This window comes from Anoplopoma fimbria, chromosome 13, assembly GCF_027596085.1.
Source record: "Anoplopoma fimbria isolate UVic2021 breed Golden Eagle Sablefish chromosome 13, Afim_UVic_2022, whole genome shotgun sequence".
NCBI lineage: Eukaryota > Metazoa > Chordata > Actinopteri > Perciformes > Anoplopomatidae > Anoplopoma > Anoplopoma fimbria.
This window is the reverse complement of record NC_072461.1, coordinates 22634268-22655680: the sequence shown is the minus strand read 5'-3', so window position 1 is coordinate 22655680 and position 21413 is coordinate 22634268. Positions and strand designations below refer to the sequence as shown.

Sequence of the window (21413 nt, the reverse complement as noted above, 5' to 3'; positions counted from 1 at the left end):
CAAACAGGATGGTCACGTAACCAGAGGGGGAAAATTGAGTGGGCTTTATCATGTTCATACTGTCAAAACACTTGAATTTATATAGACATCACATGGTTTGTCAGTGAAGTTATCGGCCCGTGCACAGGGGATCCACAAAGTGTTTCCCAAAACAGAAGTTTAAGCCAGGCAAATCCCCCCCCAAACGCACTCCCGGGGCTTCATTCCTGGGAGACCGACAGGAAATTCCACGGCTGAGTTGTTTCCGAGCAACCGAGTGTCTGTGTGTGTGTTTGTACGCGTGGCAGCCCGCGGATCCAAACCCCCAGGACTTGTCTAAATGACCGAATAAAGCCGCTTGGCACAGAAACTGATGACTGCGTCCTTTTTGTTATTTATTGTTTCGCTTGGGGCTTGTAATTCCATTATAGAGGCAGAACAAGAGGTGTGATGCAGCCGCGAGGCCACATGCTCAACGTGTGTCTGTCAATGGGCCAAGGTCAACATACAGCCGACCGCACATCGAGGCTCAGCACTCGCCTACAGTGGTCTCCGGTTACATTCATGAGAAACGGGCAGAACAACAGAGGGATCTCTCGTCGTCTGTCTGCAGACAGAGGAGGGAGGGATCAAATGAAAGTATGGAGACCTCAAGAGATGACAGAGATAGGACTGTTTGTGTGGCAGGCTGCTGATTTACAACGTTAGTCAAATGCGGACAAAGTAATGAGCCGTAATTGGTGCAGCATGAAGCCCACAGGAAATGTGGAAAAATGTGCCTTTTTCAGAAAATCTCAATAACGGACTTGGCTTGATCAGAAACACATGCAAGTGTTTGTGCTCATATTTATATTAACTTTCATCAAGGCTGGCGAGACACTTAACTTATGTGATTGGTTTGTTGGAAATCATGCCATTCTGCTGTGCATAAACTATAGCAGTGGTTAGATTTTGAGAAAAGGAAAAACTTTCCATCCATAAAGTTAACATTGGAGGGAGGGAGCTGTTAATCACCGTTAAAATGGATATAGTCTCTCGTGGCTCAGGTTGTTTTAGGCTTTTGGATCAAACACGCCGGCTCCTTCTCTTGTGTGTCTTCCCTGATTTTGTTTAACGGTATTATTGCTGACTCAGGACGGATCAAACATTCTTGCGTAAAGTCACTGACCTCACTTTTCACCACAGAGGAAGGGAAACGTCTTGCTCATGATTTGGCTATTATGTGTTTTTTTTCTTGGCCTCGGTCTGTCACTGACCACTACTGCATAATAATATCAGAAAGAACATGTGCGACCAGATTAGTCCTGGGAAAACAGCAGATTTTACACAAGTGGTCATGTGCTGTATTGGTATTTTCCATGTAAGCCTGGAAGGATGGGAAATTTACTTCCAGGCGCCAATGACGAGATACTTCTCTGATCTGCGGGTCGAGACTCTGAAGAGCCAAACCCACAACTGACACATCACATTATTATATCAGTCCCGTGCAAAACAAGCGCATTAATACACTCTGTAACGTACAATGTTTCCTAATCCACCCCAGCCAGAGAAGATTAGCATTTACCATTTATAGATGAGGATTTACTGACAATAAAATGAGGCCAGTTCTTTTTTTAAAAGGATCTGACTGAGAGTTCAAATTGAATCTGCTGACACATTAACATTGTTTCCATTGTATGCAGTTACACTATTTAGAGGGCCAGTAATCCCTGGCATCACTGGTCCGTTGTGGAAGTTAGCACAACTTTTCTTCACAGACTGAGACCAGGAGAGGTTTATGTCAGAGTAATGCTCATTTAATACACTTTAAAGTAGCTCGACACTACAGTAAGAGTCCAAAGATCAAGACATAAAAACCCTCACTTTCATGAGGCTGCATTACAAATGTTCTCTGAGAAGTATGTTGAGAGAAAACTTTACCGGCCTACCCATCTTGCCCTTCTTCCCAAGAAGACCAGGAATTCCCTGGAAACAGAAAAAACACAGTTGAGACAGAGAGAGAAGATCGATGTTAAAATAAACATAGAAATCATTGGATTAAACTAGAAGCCTTAAGCCACGCTATCAGCCCTGTGAGGCACTGATGCTCCAACGGAGCAAAAACAAAGAAGAAACTTCTCTATTCTTAGATCCGCAAAACCAGGGTGGAAAAGGTTAAAATATTAGGTTTCACAGTTTATTCTTGATCTTGGCAACAGCAGTAGCTGTTACGGAGATTTCAATATTATCACATCATGATCTTCAGCATTAAATAATCCACTTTTAAGATAAAATGGATAAGAAATTCTAAAATTGGTCTGGGCAATATTTCAATATGATAATTGTACGTCTTTAAATGGAATCATATCGTAATAAAAACATATACTGAGATATTGTGATACACAGCTACGTAGTCTATATTGATAAAAACAAGCACATACTAACACATTTGTGTTGAATGTGAATTAATAAGAAGTCTGCTCATGTCTGCTGAGCAAGAGCATTTTATAGATCTAAAGATTAAAGCAGCTACTAAAATGGACCTTGAGCTGAGATTGCTTTTTCATCTTAATCATAGTAGTTTATCTTCTGTAGGATGCCAATTTTAGGAAACATCAGACTAAGCTTGTCAGGTTCAGGGTCAAATTACTGTGGCTTAATGCTCATGGGACGGAATTTTACTTTGTCAGCCTCAATAAGCTGATCTTTGACCTTAATGCTATGTTAGTATGCTCATTTGCTAACATTCAATATGCAACCTCAGCATGTTGGCTTTATATCATGTATTGTGAGCAATCATAACAAAGCACAGCTGAGATTGACAGATTATATTAAGGACTTTTAGGAATATCCTGCCGTACTGGAAATGTTGACCTGTTATTATTGGTGCTAAATGAAATGTCAAAGAATTACAAAAGCAATTTATTCTCTGAGGATCATCCTGTAAATTCAAATTTCATGGAAATCCATCGTAAAGTTTGTGACTTGGTTTACTTACAAGTTGTAACAACTGACCAGACTGACTACCCTGGAGGTTCATGGGAGTTTGAGTCCTGGCTGGGTTTGTGTACATTTAAATCCAACTCGTACATTTTAACTTTATCTAAGACAGTAGAGAGGTTGGGATGTAGGTTGTCTTCATCACTAGGCTTAATCTAATATAGTAAAAGGGAGCGTGGTTTGGTTAAGTGTGCCTACAGTGCTTCAATTAAAACCTAAAACTATTCCTATATAACATCTGTGGACAGTCACCAAACTCAACCTAGCAGCCACTAATACTCACTCTCTCACCATCAGGACCAGGAAGGCCAAAACGCCCAAGGATGCCTATGTGACCCTAGAGAGAGGAATAAAAGATGGAGGAGTGGAGGCACAGAGAAGCCAAAGACAGATGAAGAAGGAAAAAGAAGGTGGACAATGAGACTGAGCAGAGATGATGGACATTTTGAAGAACTGTTAGATGTCAACAACACCGACACGTCTTAAAAAAAAAGAACTTCTACAAGGCTTCAGCTGTGATGCTTTGATCTATTACTGTAGCACAGCAGGTTTTTTGCTGCAGGTGGAGTGGTCTTGTAGTGCCAAGCCTTGAGGCAAGTGTATATGCCCATGGACTGCATGGTGCTGGCTTCCACGATGTAGTCCAAGGGCACATACCCTCGCATCAGGGATCTCTGAAGAACTCTCGGGCCAAACCTGCTCAGTGGAAATAGAGGCAAAAGTGGACGAAAAGGGCAGCGACCACAAATTACAAATGGCATTTAATGCGAAGCTAACGTCTGAATGCATAACTGTTATGCTCGGCAGCAGAGCAATATCGTTTTATGATATTTGGCTACCGTTAAAAAGAAGAGCAAGCACGGAAGGGATTTCAAGAAAAGCCAGAGTTAATTGCTCCTACAGCACTTCACATATACTAACAAAACCATCTGTCGTTATCATCATGGAGTTAACAGGGCCAGAAGAGTGCCGTTTATGACGCTGGCTTTTTTTATGTACCCACACTGGTTAGGTAATTCGTTTAGCAGGCATTTCACAGTTCGTTTAAGAAAGTGAAAGTTCAGAGGCTTTACTACACAGAGGAGAGTCATGCCTCTCTTCCCCTCGTGGCCTTCAATGGAAGCTGAGCGAGGCTGCATGACGAGAAAATGCCATACAAGTAAACAGAGAAAGTCTTTCTAAAGGGGGGCTATAAACACCAAAACTGTGTGAGATTTACACTATTTACTTTTATTACCAAACATACTGCCTCTAAAGAGTTTAATGACACAAATCCATTCCGTAGCTTTCATTTTTCCAACATTTACTTACCGTGTCTCCCTTTGGCCCCTTTCTCCCTACAGGCCCGGGTAAACCCTAAATGTAACACATGACAAAACATATTTCTATGGTTACAAACATGTAGCAGAACTTCCATTTGTGCTGCTGTGAAAGTGCTCAAGATGAAAAACAAAGGAAAATATTTTCATGATTGAGGTTATCCAATCAGTTAAAAAAGTAAACTCTCACTACTTGATGATAAGCAAATGTGTTATTCCAATTTTTTGATTTTTGGGGAGAATCCTATTCTCATTGTGCCTCTCAGCAACATCCACTAATTACATCCATTAATTTCTCAGAGACACTGTCAGCAAATCCACCAGTACAGAAAATCTCCCCCCCTGCACCTTTAAAGATCAACTCTCAGCTCAGGAGAACTCCCCACAGCAAAGCACAACGCCTCGACATAAACTCACAGCGCTGGTGATTCACAGCCCACAGATGGTAGGGCGTTGTAAAACCTAATCCATCACACACAAGGTGTCTATAGGGATCAGAGTTCTGTGACACAGTAAGTGCGCCAAAGTAAGAGAGGCAAACACTGGGAACTCCACGTTATCAGAAACAATTCAGGAGTGGACAAGTGATCAAGCAGTCGCCCAGCTATTTATGGAGTTTAAATTTGCTTAAACAGGCCCTATTATGCTATTTTCCGGGTGCATATTTTTATCTCAAGTTACAGTTACAACATGTTTACATGCGTTAATGCTCATAATCCTCCTTGTTTTTCTCATCCTGGATGTCCTGCAGCACCTCTTCTCACCCTCTCTCTGAAACGCTCCGTTGTAGCGCTTGCTCCTCCCTCCAGAAAGCAAAGTCTGCCCTGATTGGTCAGCTAGCCCGCTCTGTTGTGATTGGTCAACGTTTCACATTTCAAAAAACTCTTCCTCCGGAGCTTCAGCTCCGTCTCTCTCTTTTGTTGTTTGAGGGCCAAACTAGCCGGAAGGAGTTTTACGTCACTTCCGTAACATTGTGACCTCATAAAGTTACAGTGAAGGAGAGAATTTAATGGAGCCGTTTAAGGCGCTCAGGAGCTTCTGAGGGGGAGGGTAACTCCTTTTAGGCGTGGACTTCAGGTTTTACACTCTACGGACCTTTTACATGTACAAAAATATATATAACACACTAAAGGAGAGGGAACAAGTGGAAAAGCATAATAGGGCCACTTTAAAGCTAAGGAAACATTTTCTAATGCAGATAAACCTCAGTGCTCACTAGCATTGATTTCTTAGTTTAGGTGCCTTGAATTGGGGTTGTACGAGCTACTATCAATAGTAAGTGTATAACTTCTAGTAGATGAAGGTCGGCGCAACCCCAGCTTAGAGAAACAGACTCAGGAGAACTGACACAGGGGCGAAGTAATATACTGCTGTGGACGGGGTCAGCAGCAAAATCTATTTTAACCACCTGAAAGACAGACTCACCTACAAAAAAACAAAATCAATATCCGTTGAAGTGTAAGCTATATTTTTAGAGTGTTTTCACAACTAAATCTTGCTGTCAGACAGCCCTTTCTGAACTGAAAGTGAAACTTATCTATACGCTCTTCGGAGCCACCAGACTCCATTTACAAAAACGGTGTCAAAAGATAAAATTTTCACTTCAGTTCCAGGTCAAAAATACATTCTAAATATAGCGTACCGTTAAACTGATATTGATTTTCTTTGGTGAGCCTGTCCTTTATGTGGCTGAAATAGGATAAAATTGTATTTTTTTTTTCATTGCCGCCCCTGTCCACAGCAGTACATTGCTTTGCTCATGTACTAGTACTCCAATCTGTTTCTCCAAGATGGAGGCCCGCCAACCACGATCCACTGATTATGGATAAGTACATCCTACAACCCAAGTTCAAATCAACCCAACTATCCCTTTAAGTTAACACTATTTATAGAAAGGAATCTTACTAGCTGAAATTTGATTTATTTAAAAAGGTTGAAAATATTTTCCAAAAGCTAAATTCACAATAGAGACGATATCAAAGCCTCCTTTATGCTTGAAAGTGTGTGTCCATGTTGGTGTGTGTGTGTGTGTGTGTGTGTGTGTGTGTGTGTGTGTGTGTGTGTGTGTGTGTGTGTGTGTGTGTGTGTGTGTGGCCCTGCTCAACCAGCACCGCAACACTAGATTTACTGCACCTGCCTGCCAGGATAGCCTTTGGCCCCGGGGCTTCCATCATCTCCCCGTTCACCCTGTGGAGAGAGAGACAGAGGAGAAATCAGCACTGGAGGAGGGCAGGAGACCAAAAGAGGGGAAAAGGAAGGGAGCAAGCAGTGAAGGATGGAGGGAGGGAAGAGGTATTATGTAGGGAAAACCATATTTTCTTTCTGCACACATGGTTTCTGTTGGAGCCTCACTGATAGCAATAAGAAGTTTAAAAAGACAGAATGAAAGTCAAACAAGCACTGAATTTATGAAGTAATAAACAAAAATCAATTGGTCCTATAGAAGAATGTACATTTGTTGTTTAGCAGAGTCAGTGTTGCCTTAGGAAAGAGGCGCCACTGTGGGCATTACCACCGAAAACCACTCGATTAATCCGACAATGAGAGGCATTATAATGGGGTCGAGCCACATGCTGTTAGGACTACTGTGAGCACAGTTCTGCCCTTAATATGTTTATCCTCATCAACGCAGAGTATAAAACATGCGTCATTCCTTCCTTGTGGTGAGACCAAACCGAACGCATCCCTCCGAGAGGAATATTTGATTCTACATGTATGGGAAGAGTAAAACAGGATTAGTTAGTGAAGGCATGCAGGAAATTACAGGCTGCTGGTACAGTATACTGAAAGCTCACCACACTCATTATACACTGGCAACAGCTATGTTTCTCCCAAAACTAGATAATGTATGCGCTTCGAGAGATCGAAAATGTTAATGTAGTATTAAAAATTATATGAGAAAATCTTTTAAATGGCCACAGAGAAACTGTAGTCATAGTAGCAGTTGTCATAGTAATGGAAGTACTGGTGCAATGAAAGGAATACTGTGCAGCAGGATAGTTATTATTGCAAAATGAGCCCAGAGAGGGCAAATAAAAAACACACACTGTCAGGTTCATTAAAAGGCTGCTAACGAAATATATTAAATCTTTTGACATAAAATGGGCACTTAAAATGTTGTTTAATAGAAACTCTGTTCTTAAGTGGTAGGTGCTCTTTTTAATAAGAAGGTATATGTTTTATCTTATGTTGTTCAAGGAAAACACAGGTGCTATGCTATGCACACACTGCAATTTATTTGTGCATGCAAATCACCCTATTCCACTGATCGTCAGTTGGTGGCAGTAGATCTTCAAGAACTTAGAAATGTGCAATTTAAAAGGCAAGGAAGAAGACCGCTAAACGTGAACATGGACTGATTCCAACATCACTCCATTGTTTACACATTCACATCTCTCTAGAACAGACATTAGTTTACCGTATGGAGACACTTAAATCCAGATTTGGACACTTAATCGTCAGTGACGTGTTGAGTCACTCCAGAGTCTATAAAGTTAAAGGTAATTTACATGCCATGGAAAGTCTGGGAGTTTGTGAAGGCCTTGTAAAACTTCCACACTCAGAATTTGGACGGTCTAATTAAATGAAAAAGGGTAACTATGTTGCACTGAATAGAAAATAGGGGAGCTATTTCAGACACAATTTAAATGATTTTGATTTTCAGAATATTTTTAAGATTTGGTTTTTCAAACAGTTTATGAGGAAGACAATGCAATCGACACTTTTGTTGCACACGGTGCATGTTGTAATGAAACATTGAACATTAGCATCGCATAATCTCAATGGGTATCTGAAAGAGTAATGTACGTAAAGTTCGACCAAATTATTAATCAATCACGAGTACCTTCTGTAACCACAAAGTAATGTCTTTCTGGCACAAGGTGTCGCCAGTTATCTTCACTGGATTACAAAACAACTTAAGTTCATTAACAAAAACAACAACCCTATAAAAACATTACAGGGCCAGTAATAAATGCTTGTTCTGCATGTTAAACCATGTGCTATTTGAGTTCCCACAGAAAAGAGTGCTTCGTCTCCAGAGAGCACTGGAGGAGCCATGAAAAGCTTTCATGGCATTTCTCTTTTCTCCTTGTGACACAGCACATTCTTCTCAAAGATAGCACACAGGATCTGGACTCAGGAAGGAGAGGAGGAGGAGGAGGAGGAGGAGGAGGAGGAATGACCTCCGGGTGTCCAAACTATTTAGCCCACTTGTACCTCTGCCAAAAATCTCTCCTTCCCTTTTTTTTCCCGCCAAGATTCCCCAACAACTAATGTCTCTTCTCTCTTACCGTAATCCCCCACCAGCCCACACCGCTTTTTCAACATCCCAGTGTGTCTGTGTTAACATTCTCTCCTGTTTTGTAACTATAAATGGAAAGACATGGTGGAGTCTCAAGGGAGTGCTCTCTGGCGACTCTTGGCTCATCTATCCGATGAGTAAACATGCATTGACATACAGCTAACACAGTGCAGCCAGCAGACAGACAAACAGCATGCACTGGATTTAGTCAGCATGATAACACTTCAAAGAACAGGAGGAGGGATTGTGTCTGAGGAAACCAGAGAATTCACATTTTACTTGATTTCAGGCACTAATCTTGCTGTTCAGAAAATTTATTTTATTATGTCCTGATTACATTCACACTCTCACCTCAGACACTACTGAGCACGTATTTTTTTTTTTTAGGACAAACATTTCATTTTACGGGTCTGCAGAAGGCATTTTCACAAATCTAGCACTTTCCCCGTACACTTAATGGCCTAAAGGGGGCGCTACAATCACAATTATCGGATTAATTATGTTTTTATTAATGAGTGACCTAAAGGGTAGCGACATGGTGGTAAACTGTTAAGGATACTGCTTAAGACATTCTACATATTGTATGATATACATAAGAGAAAATATATGATTTACATAAACAGAGGATTGAAGTACTCACAGGTTCACCTGGGAGACCAGAAGGACCAGGATGACCTTTGTGTCCCTGTTGACAGAGAAACAATAAGTTAGAGTTTTGCACATCCAGCAATAAGTCTGAGTAATAACACCACGGAACCTATTCTCATTTGAATTCGGATCACAACGCCACAGGGAAGTTCAATGCTAAATGGTGCGCATTCGAGAAAGAGATAATGTCAGTGTTAGTATTGGAAAATATCAGCAGTCAAATTGAATCTAATTTTATTACCTTGTGTTTAAAAACATCTTGGTCAACACCTAAGGGGCTAAAATGATGTGGTATTTTCCAAAGGACTTGACATTGTTTCCTGATGAAATAGAACAACTTAATAAAGACCCAAAAGGTTAACTTTAAAAGAGGCCACAGCAAACTCTAATAGCTGTGAAACCAACGGACCACCAAGCAGCACTGGCTGGTTAACCCTGAATAAAACACTTCTTTACGATTTCTACTGAAGACTGATGCCCATTTTTTAATTTACTGTTGCCACAAAGCCGCCTGCCACCAATGCACTGTGACAAAACAATTCAGAACAACCTTGCATTAATTAAACCAGTAAACCAATCAGACAGGAAGAAGTGAGACCCAACGAGGTAATTAATGGTCACCTTCATGTGGTCTCAAATGAGCATGCCAGCTGGTTACAAAATATATTAATCTTTCCACAATCAAGGCCTACAGTAGAGTCGATAGAGTCACGTGAAGTCATCCCTGAGGGAAGAACACATCTATCCCCTCAAGCGTGAAGTCATTAGCCACCAGCCGGGTTGGCCTGTCGCTGGCAGACCGAGAGGCGGCCAGAGGCTGATGTGAAAAAATGAGCATCAGTCTAAACAAACAAATCTCCATCAAGAGGCTCATACCGAGCACTGCTGCCAGGGTGTATACATGAGGATTAAAACGTCCCTCTGCAAACATCCTGTGAGACATTTGGTAGTATTGATGTAAAGCAGGACTCCATTCTAAAGGATACTTCACTGTCCAGGGTTGATGCAGGCCTGGCTGACATTGACGAGGAAGGGGAATGTCACTAAATATAAGAATTTGTGCTATTTTCAATACTTTTTGTACCTATATTAAGTTGTTTTGCCAAGAAGCTAAAAATCACTTAAATCTCATTAAGAATGCATTGTGATTCTACTTCTTACAGAAACTCTTAAATGTGGGCCATAGCCCTATAAACCTGGATTGAAAATTCCTTTAAAGGAATAGTTTGATGTTTTAGCAAATATATCTACTTTCTAGCTGAAAGTGAGATTTGAAAATTTAAACCACTCTCATGTCTGTCCTTTAAATATGAAACTACAGCCTTATCTTAGCTTAGCTTAGCACAAAGACTGGATTATGGGAAAACCTGTGTCTATCCAAAGTTTAAAAAAATCCAATTTCCAGGACCTATTGTCACTGGTTTGTTTGGTCTGTACAAAAACAGAAACCTGTGGGATTATTTATTGACCATGTTTCCTATTTCCTCTGTTTCCAGTCTTAATGCTCACCTAAGGTTACCATCTCCTGGCTGTTTTATATTTACTGTACAGACATGAGAGTTGTATCGCTCCTACGCTCCAAGAGAAAGCAAATATCTCCCAAATTGTAGAATTCTTCCTTTAAACCTGGGCTGGTGTTGCGAATCATTTAATACACATTTTGCATTAATGGAGCATGACATGTCCGTTGTCTCTGGAAACAATGAACTCGATGATAAGACTTTGAAATGAGGTTTGAAAACTGTTTGGCTGCAAAACATAACGAAGGACCTCTGAGGTCAGGCCTGAAACTGCTCAGTAGAATGGTGCTGGCAGACCGACGTCTCATGTTGAGCAAAAGGACAATATTTGTCCGTTGCATCATCTTTACTAAGAAAAGGACATTAATAACATGCCAAAGGAACATATCTGGAGATATATCAATACAATCATACAGCTACAACCCAATCAACTGAGACTGGAGCCTCTGATGTCATCATGATGTGGGAACTGACCCTTAAACCAACAGCAGAAGGGTAAACTTGTGCGTTCACAAAAGTGTGTAACAGAGATGAAAAACATGCGGGAGTTAATCTTTTACAAATGGTCAGAGCTTGTTCCTGAGTCTAATAAAAAAAAGTGTTGACAAAGAAAGAAAGAAAGAGAGAAGGAAAGAAACACACTATTAAACTCTTTTTTTAAGAATAGAATTTTCTTGCAGCTTTTGGACTCAGAGTGAAGCCAGATGTTGGTCCATCGGTCCATCCATCAGGCGCTTCACTCCTGTCAAACTTCTTATCGATGATCATTTGTCTATTTATCTACTGAAAAAGAGCACTGTGCTTGAAGTTGGAAATATCTGACAGGGTTTGTCAGAGTAGATGAGTCTCCTGCTGGAACCAAAGTGCTGCAGCCAAGAATAGAGAGAATAGAATGTGGCTGATCCTTCCTGCTAGGCCAATACAGCCGTCTACAGTCAGACTAAGATAAAGGACATGTCTGTGTGTATCTTCATGTGTATTGTATAAATGGACCGCTTTCACAGTTCTGTAAATCTATTGTGTGACTCAAAGATGACTAGGGATCATATTCTCCATTAGTTCTCTCTCTCTCCATGAAGAGCAAACCGTTTTAATTAGTGTAACTCACAGCAGATCTGATCAACTCTGCAGCAAACAGTCAAAGTGCAGCAGCAGCAGCAGCAGCAGCAGCATCTCCCCCACTTACAGAATCACTAACAGACTTTCCTTGGCAGACAAAAGAATATATGTTGTTCTTTCCATAGATTTTTTTTTATATTTTATTATATCACAAAACCTGGTCCCACCTGGCAAGCTCCGCACTACTTTTCTTGGACAAATCAGACTCAGCAAATAAAAAGGTACAGTATGTATGAAAATGTTAAAATACAAAGCTGAGCAGCAGAAAGGGAAAATCTGGAGGGCTGCACAGCCAATAAAAAAAAAGTAGAACGTTATTCCAGTGTGCCATAATCAGAGCTGGCTGTGTAAAAGGCACACTGTTCCAGGGCTGCTAATACTCTACAGTATTTTGGTATGACACACACAAAGACGCGAGTCTCTTCTAACTTTTGAAGCTTTGACTGACTCCTAAGCAACCTCCCCATTACATCTCCACACATTTCCCACAGCGAGAGAGGCTTTCTCTGGCAGCGGGCCGAGGACGGAGCACAAAACTCAGCGAAAAACTCAGGGTCCATAAAGCAGCGGCGGGTCACAGTTTTACTGGCTGGTTGGACGAGAGCAGGCAAAAAAAATAAAAAAAAAGAACCTCGAGCTTCATCTGTGGCAGATGAGGGAATTTCGGTGTAATTTGAACACAAAAGTGCTCTGTAAGGAGTTTTGGCTTCCATTGTCGGAGTATGATAGAAAAAAAAAAGTTCAGGAACAGCTGCAAGCAATAAGGTGTCTGGTGGCTTTCAGAGGAGCCAAGCTGATTGCTTTTATTAGCTGGATGAAAACTGCATTTCTATACTTTGTACGGCTGTCAGCATTACTTTTGGGGAATCCAAATGTCTTTAAGGTTAACTAAGACTTGACCAGAGGGACCAGGATCCCACCTGAACTGATCAGCAGAACAGGAAAAAGGGGATCTGTAACAACCACTTGACCTCAGCCAGGGTGTCGGTCAACGCCCAGCAAGGATCCTCAAATACCACAAATCAGCAGGAAGAATATGAGCTTTTTCCCATGACTCCACGTTCCATGACTCACAAAGGGGAGAAGAGGTCTTCCTCCTTTCGAGCTGGAGACATCCCCGTTACTACACTGAATGGAGGAATCCTTGAGCACACCAGATGGTTCTTCACAGTCAGCGCTGTCCGATTGCATAACAGATTGTTAGTGCTCCCGCCGAAGCATTTTTACACTCATACTTGTGTGTCCCAAATGAGGACAAGAGTGTGTGTATGTGTCCAAGTACGAGAGAAAGCTGCTAACAAAAGGGTTTTCTCATATTCGGTGACAGTTGTTTTTCTAATTAGCATTCCTCTGGCATTTGCAACCTGACCTTACTTTGACTTTTTACTGTACCGATGCACAGTTTCTGTTTCAATCCATCTTCTCCAGAGTATAATTCTGCCAGCAAACCGCAAAAGGCACAGTGTAAAAAGTGTCTTATTTCCTCAAGCTTTTGTTTTTCTTAACAGATGTTGCCCGTCAGGTAACTCTGCAGAGATTCCCTTTGCAAAGCGTATCTTATTCACTCTCATTTTATCCCATATTAAAACATTCTGTTACCTGCAATTAAATGTACATTTGTTTGAACACCACAGTAATTCAATTACTTATCTACATATTTTAGATTCCCTGCCACTAACTAAGTAGGGCTGAGAACATGATAAACCTAAATGAATTTCATACATCTGGGTCTACATCTGGATTTGTATCCAACGATGGTGTAAGTGCCATCTTTGGAGAATTTGTGAATTTCTTGGTATGAAAATGAACTGCAGACATTGTCGCCCTCCCCAGCGTTAGGAGGTAATGGAAAGTTGTTGTGGAAGATTATGTGAGGCCTGCTCTTTATTGGAATCAGCCAATCGCTACAGACAGCTAGCAAACATCCTGCTAGATTTGTGCTGCTGATTATAGGAGAGAAACTACAAACACCATGTGAAACACATCTCTTCCAGTCTGTAAACTAAACAAGATATTCAATATTTCTCGGTATCACAGTAAAGATTTGTTAACGATGGTGGGAGGCAGAGTAGTAAAAGTAGTAAAAGACACATTATCCTGTTTAAGGTGTGTCCCCACATCGTTTGTTTAAAAAAAAGCTCAAAGAAAAGGAGAGACAACTGTTGCATGCTGCTAACTCCTGCAAACAGTTATCATGGAGTTAGGAATTAAATGGATAATGTCGATGAGCCCCATGTGAATTTTCCTTTGTTACGATGAGCAAGGGCACTGTACTTCATTCAGAGTCAGTCCAACAACCATCCTGCTGCTGTGAATACTTACTAAAGCATCAATTGTTTCTTATTCCGCCGCTGAAAATAGTCCCCAATTAGTGCACTCCTGTTTGAGAAATGTGATCTAAAAACTAAAGTGCCTACCAGTTTTAGGAAATGATTGAGCCCTTTCAAAAATGAAAATAAATATAAAGTATCTATGAGCTGTTTTAATGGTTTCCAGTGGAGACCACTGGGTTTAGGGCTAAATGCCATACACAGGTTAGGGAAGTGTTGAGAGATAGACCTCTGAATTGCTGCTTATGGTTTTTTCATGGGATTTGTTGAAAAAATAAAGTAGAATATCAGCAGCTTTATTCTCTAATGGAAGCAGGTATTGTTTTACTATACACCACCAAATTGAAAAATATTCATATGTCAAAAAAATAACTTATGCAAAATGAACGTCTTAAACGAAACAATAAGGAAAAGCCAAGTCAGTCGGTTACAAAGTACTATATTATTTGCACACTCTGCATAGTAGGAAATCCAACAGGCTCAGGCCCACTTGAGATGTGTAATTACTGTGGGGGGAAGGGGGGGATAACAGGCTTTGGGAAAAGGCCAAGGATAAAATGTACAAGGCCGCAGAGAAAAAGCTCTGCTGCTAATCATCACTCCCTGTCAGGATAACCCAGCTCATGTGTAGAAGTCAGATAATGTAAACCAACAATCCAGAGCAGGACCAGATCACGGAACTAAACCACAATCATAACTTTGTCCTACTTTTTACAAGAACTGCTCTCCAGAGAGTGAATGACATAACATGCATTTGGAGGAAGTATGTCAAACTTCGATAAACTTCAGCCCCCCTCTCGACTGCCTTCATCGTTTTGGAGGCCTGCGATATTGATGATGTAACAGTCCAGACGCTGAAAGCACACGTATTTGGACTCAAAGGGGAGCTCCGAGCACAGGTGTGCTCTTTGAAGCCTGCATTATGTTAGGCAGCTTTCCAAACAAGAGCTCAAACATCCATGTTTTGGCTGGAGTCTCTAAACACTGCAATTTCACAGATTTCCCTTCAAAGGCAGTTGAGGGTGTGTCAGGGTTGAGAGGGTGTGCGTTGATTTAGTGATCCTAGATATACAGAACTCTACTCATGTCTTAATTTATGTCGGGAAACATTTTGAGAATGGGAAAAAGAACAGAGATACACGTACAATATAAACTTACACACATATGGGACAGAGCCAGTGATATCTGATGGATATCAGTTACTCCCTGGTATATTTACAGAAACAAACACACAGTTTGAAGCTGTGAGACAAATCAGATGTTCTACCTTGCGTCCATCTTGGCCAGGCAGTCCAGGGGGGCCCACGACACCAGGCTCTCCCTAAAAAAGGACAAATCAGGTCACATTCAACACAACAAACATCATTTAAAGTGGCCCTATCATGCTTTTCCACTTTTTCCCTCTTCTTTAGTGTGTTATATATTTTTTTTTACAGGTAAAAGGTCTGTAGAGTGTAAAGCCTGAAGTCCACACCTAAAAGGAGTTACCCTCCCCCTCAGAAGCTCCTGAGCTCCTGAAATGGCTCCATTGAATTCTCTCCTTCACTTCTGTAACTTTATGAGGTCATAATGTTACAGAACTGACATAACACTCCTTTTGGCTAGTTTGGCCCTCAAACAACAAAAGAGGGAGGGACGGAGCTGAAGCTCCGGAGGAAGAGTTTTTTGAAATGTGAAACGTTGGCCAATCACAACAGAGCAGGCTAGCTGACCAATCAGGGCAGACTTTGCTTTCTGGAGGGAGGAGCAAGCCTTACAACGGAGCATTTCAGAGAGAGGGTGGAAGAGGTGCTGCAGGACATCCAGGATGAGAAAAACAAGATTATGAGCAATTAACGCTGTTAAACATGTTGTAACTGTAACTTGAGATAAAAATATGCACCCGGAAAATAGCATAATAGGGCCTGTTTAAATAATCAAATAGTTCTATGAAAGGAAAGATGACAATATGCTTACTTTAAGTCCTTTTGGGGCATGTCCAGGTGACTGTCCATAATCTCCTTTTTGACCCTAGAACATTAAAAAAAAATTCTTACTCATACTTTTGGAGACACGTTTCCCCCAGACAGTACGTGATGTTTCCTAGTCTGCGCCAACGTTCACTGCATATTTTCAGCATTGCCACAGTATTCCACTCCCCAAGGCGCAGAGGAGTCCGCCGTTTGCATTTACACTATCAAAGAGTAACGAGTTCATCCTACTTATTGGTGGTTGTATTTACAGTCCATTTATGCCCTGCGGTGACTCGGTTTACACCAAGCCAGCGAGGAGTGATGGGGAGCGATCCCGTACATTCTTCTCCCTTTTCGGGCAGTGGGAATCCTGTCAGTGCTTTCTGGGTCAGTGTTCAACGACCAGTCGCACCGGTGAAAGAGCTGCCCAGACATCTACGCAATTAAATTTAAGAAATCCATGGAGAAATAGATAATTTCCTGTGTTAGCGCTTATCATTTAAAGAAATATGAAAGTAAAACAGTGCCGCAAAGTGTTGGTTGGACTTCAATCAAACAACAGCTGCTATGGACTGATTGCATGTGTTCTGACGCATGCCAAATTAAAGTTTTGGCATGCAGAGAAGTTTGTGTTTTGGTGCAATCCTGAATTTCTTCCAAGACAAATTGTGGAGATCTCAATGAAAAACGCAATAGTTCAGTCATAGTAGAAAGACATGCACTGCTTCAAAGGAGTATGTTTTATTTTTCCCGGGCTAAAGGAGAAAGTTCGACATCAGTTCCCATCTACAGTATATCGGCCCATTTAAACCTATATGTTCGTGACAGCAACAACTTGGCATTGAAAAGTCTTTGTGGGGTTTTCTTTTAACAGGGCCAGGAGGAGCGCAACTCCAGCCAAGAGCAGCATACATTCCCTGAACACTGTGTCTTTTCTCCGTCTAAAGGTTTTCAGCTCAACGACATCGTCTAAATAGTTCAAACTCAAAGAGAGGCTAAATTAAGTAATTATTTCTAAGAGCTGAAGACCCTTATAAGCACTTGTACCTCTCAATGATTGCATGTAATTTAGGCCTTTAGGTCTACTGGTAGGCTACTTACAGCAGTAAGTATCATCAATTCATCTCAATTTATCATCATTTCATCCAGATAAAATGATATATTCCCAAGAAAATTCAGCTAACACAGTTTGTTTTTATCCAGCTTCTTACATTTTTCTCAAAGTAGAACTGTGCCAGACCAGACCATCTGCAGTTTGAGGTTTGCTGAGCCAGATTTGGTTAGACTCCACTAACACGTATGTACGATATAGGAGTTGTGTTTTTCTTTCCCATGCTAAAAGCAGGCCAAATCATGGTATCAATTATGTTGTTTTTAATGTTGAAAGACAGTGTGGAACATTCTGAAATTCAATCCACTGGAATGGATTAGGTTCAGACTTGAAATACGAGCAATTTTCCATTTTATTCCAGCATAGTTTAACATAAAGACTCTGTGATATAAGACTGACACATTTTGCAGTTAAGCAACTCTCTGTGTTGACAATTCAAATCAGCTGGAACACAGACTGATGTCATGTACTTGCAAATTAGTGACTCAGAAAGACTTGAAGCTGCTGTTCTCTCCTGAAGGGAAACAAATGGCTTTTTGAGAGGCTAGACAAGTTTTTACTCTAAAGCCAAGAGGATCTGACCTCAGACATGCAAACTAAGTGAAATCACAAACAAACATTGGAGGAAAATGGAAAAAACAGAACAAGAAGAAATACTTGCTCTTCAAATTTACATTGGCGTTTAAATGCCCTTGATTCATTGGTTAGATATGGACAAAAAGAGTTTGTACTATAGTAAGTATTTACCATAAAACACAACCATATGTGTTTCCTGTTTATTTACGTGATCATATCTTGCATCCCCAAGAAAGTCCTAGATTCAATCTAAGGATCCAGCAGTTCGTTGACAAGGCATTACTTAACAGTGGTTAACTTAAGAGGCCCACTCAATTATCTGACCACATAATTAAATATTTATTTTGTTATTGTCAGTTCATCATAACTGAAAATGTAGACCCGATTCCAAGAAAAACTCCAAACATTCCCCTAAATGGATGGAAACTTTGAGCCGATCCTTGAACAGTTTCGTGTAGGAACGTTTTTTGCATTTATCCTCAATACTGCTGGCTCAACTTACACCTCTGAGCTATATAGCGATACCGCTTAGCTGAGGAGGATGCCATGTTTACATCTTGCTCTGTCTCGAGCACAGACCTCTTGTCCATGAGTAGATGCATTGATACTGTTGGCGGTTGTAGTTTGGTAGAAAGAAAATAGTTCCTATATGAAACTGCTCACAACAAGGTCAGTGGGTGGCTTAAGTAAACAGGTCATGATTTCTGGAAGGTACCACTGCTGTTGAGTTTTTTCAAATGTATTTTTTTTTAAGAAGAACACTTTTTTTTGATAATCTTATTTCTATATCTATATATTACAAGATGAGCCTTCGTTTTCTTTTCCTTCCAAAATACAGTAAGTTAGCATTTGACATAAACTTATTGATTTGTACCTTCACTCCAGGAGGTCCGGAAAGACCAGGGTTTCCATGTGGGCCTGGAGGACCCTGAAAACAGAGACACACATGAGGAAGACACTATGAGTGAAAGTGATCATCAGGTTCATTGAAGAGGCCTCAATTTCAGCAGCAAAGAGTGGTGAGTGAGTATGATATGTGAGGTTTGCACAGATGTTTGCACATATTGTTTTCCCTTCCCACTGCCCGTCTTTGTTTCGGGACAGGTCGGTTCTGCCCCGAGGTCCCTCCGTGTTTGTGTATAGGTGCTCTGCTGCGTCTCCTTTCTGCATCGCCTGACTGCCTGCCCGTCCAAGCTATGACATATGGATGTGATTTTCCTCATCCCTACACTTTTCCACTGGTTTTCTGGGGTCCCACAAAGAGAATGCCACTCATCCATCACGCCATATTCCCCAAATGGCTCCGAGCCACAAACGTTAGGTATCTATGATGTATATCGTGCTTAGATGTAATTCATTGAGCCATCTGTGCTAAATGCTTTATGAAAATCTCCTGCAAATCAGGCCAGGTGGGTGGACGTACAGCAGCAAAGAATGAGGAGACAAAAAAAAAAAAAAAAAAGAAAAGGGACTATAAATTCAAACAAGCTGCAAAGAGGGATTGTTTGGAAAAAAATAAAGCCACAACTTCCTGAAGCATTCCAAGTGAGCAGCCTCCAGTATAACTGCACACTTGTGTGGAGTGGGGACAAAATTGCTGAGCATGGAAAATCTTCCCCCGGCAAAACTGAAAGCATTGAAACATGTTCAGATGGCCTGGACAGGAAGCTACTGTATCTTCAGACTTTCCAGAGAGACTTTCCCCTCCCCCAAACTGGAGGTGAAAGTGAGGAATAGGATTACTCTGAGTCAAGCAGACGGAGGAGGCCAGGAGGTGTAAGTGTAAGGTTGGGTGATCCAGTCCGTCTCTGTTATTTATCTACGCTGAATTATCAGACTGTGGAGAGGAGTCAAACAGCCCGGACATCTCCCCTCCCCTTTAAACGGGCCAGACCTCTCCCCGCTGCTGGACATATGGAGACACTTAACAGAAGCTCATCTACAGATTTCCTCCTTCTCCTCCTCCACTCGGAGCATTTCACTCGTTCAATATTAAAACGTGTGGAAGTCATTATCCGCAGATAGGAAGCAAAGGGGAGGAGGAGACGTGGAGGAGAAGAAAAAAAAGGGATGTCTGGACAGAATGTAACACATTGCATTCTTGCAGTACATAAGGTGAGGAGGCACGCCGCCGATGACGAGGTGGGCGGGCCGCTTTCCCCGACGGAGACGAGCATAACGGGGAGAATGAGTCACTTTGTCCATCAGTCTTTGTGTGGGCGAGAAAAAAGGAATGAGGATCCTCTTTGCTTAATTAATGAAAAGAGCTCCTGACGAGACAAAACCATTAGCAGCAAATAAAAAAGACACACAAGAGCTACTGTAAACCCAAGTTAGCCACGTACGAATAAAAAAAGGCCTGCAGCTGAAGGGCACCTGTATGCCAGAGTCGTGAGCAGGTTTACGATGTGGACCAATGACTTTTACAGGAGTGACATATGGAGCGCTACTGTTTTTATGGGCCATTAACCCCGAACAGACCTGCTCACACCTCCACTGGAATGCGTGAAGGGAAACTATGTCTTTAGCCTGATGATAATTCAATACAATGTAAATGTAAAGGATCTTAACGCTTTTATTTTGGCACGTTGCTAACTTAGTGCTAATTAGTGCATCTGGATTTTGCAGATAGCAAGTGTTTTTTTATTAATCCAATAACTGTCAAGTCTATAAAAATGTCACAGAAAAGGTCCAAAAATGTAAAAGTATTCAAATGCTCATATTTGAAAAGTTTCAACCAGCTGGTGTCTGGTATTTCTCCCTAATAAAATGATTGTTTTCAGTAGATCGGTTCATTTCCAGCACCCATTGCGATCTGCTTTTTCCTTGGGTCCTTGATTGTTTTCTGAAAGCAGTGATGCTCTCCTTTTGTATACATACAAACTACTGTATAAAATGAATAATCAAAAGTAAATATTTTCATCAACTGAGTATTGGATGAATTTCTTGTGCGTAACAGCACATAAACATTTTTGTTATAAATGAAAAACTGTTTGGATTAAAGCACTGCGAATCTAGAGATTTACAGATGCTTACAATTTTACTGCCTGTGCTCAGGATCAATCCAACGATAATGAACAAACTCACTGCTGGCATCTTCTGTGAACCTCCTGCCACTTAACTTTAACTCTGTAAATGTGCTCCTGATTAGCTTTAGCACAAGAAATAGTGGAAACCGTCAGTGTAACTAATAAAGACAGAAGAACTTAATCAAGCCCCTGAGAACACTGCTCATTTGTGCCTCCACATGTTATTCATTTCAAGAGAATCTAAATTTTACAACATACATAGATCAGTACAATTTTCTGCACCAATCAACTACTGGCAAATAAAAAAAAGCTTCAACTGCTGGAGTCTCCATAGACTCCAGATTTTAACGTCATAATAGTGTCAGCCATTCTTTAACTCATTATGCAAATGTTTTCAATCTCACAGAAACCCAGCGTCACATACTGACTGCGAGCTGGCAGGTCTGTTTCTCTGCACAAAGCCCCCTTTGATCCGCTCTCAAGCCTCTCCCTTCAGGGCCACGTGAACTCCAGGGCTCTGCCGGGCTTATGGCCGGGTGGAGGAACGC

The 21413-nt window shown here is 41.2% G+C and overlaps 1 protein-coding gene across 1 annotated transcript in view; it reads right to left on the bottom strand.

Moving 5' to 3' along the window:
• col27a1b (collagen, type XXVII, alpha 1b) overlaps positions 1–21413 on the bottom strand; it is a 65624-nt gene that overhangs the window by 30468 nt on the left and 13743 nt on the right. The window contains exons 5-12 of the mRNA XM_054610559.1: positions 18711–18764; positions 16154–16207; positions 15465–15518; positions 9221–9265; positions 6411–6464; positions 4270–4314; positions 3242–3295; positions 1900–1944 (exon numbers count right to left, since the gene is read on the bottom strand). Of these exons, the coding sequence (XP_054466534.1) occupies positions 1900–1944; positions 3242–3295; positions 4270–4314; positions 6411–6464; positions 9221–9265; positions 15465–15518; positions 16154–16207; positions 18711–18764 (405 nt within the window). The remainder of the gene's footprint in view (positions 1–1899; positions 1945–3241; positions 3296–4269; positions 4315–6410; positions 6465–9220; positions 9266–15464; positions 15519–16153; positions 16208–18710; positions 18765–21413) is intronic.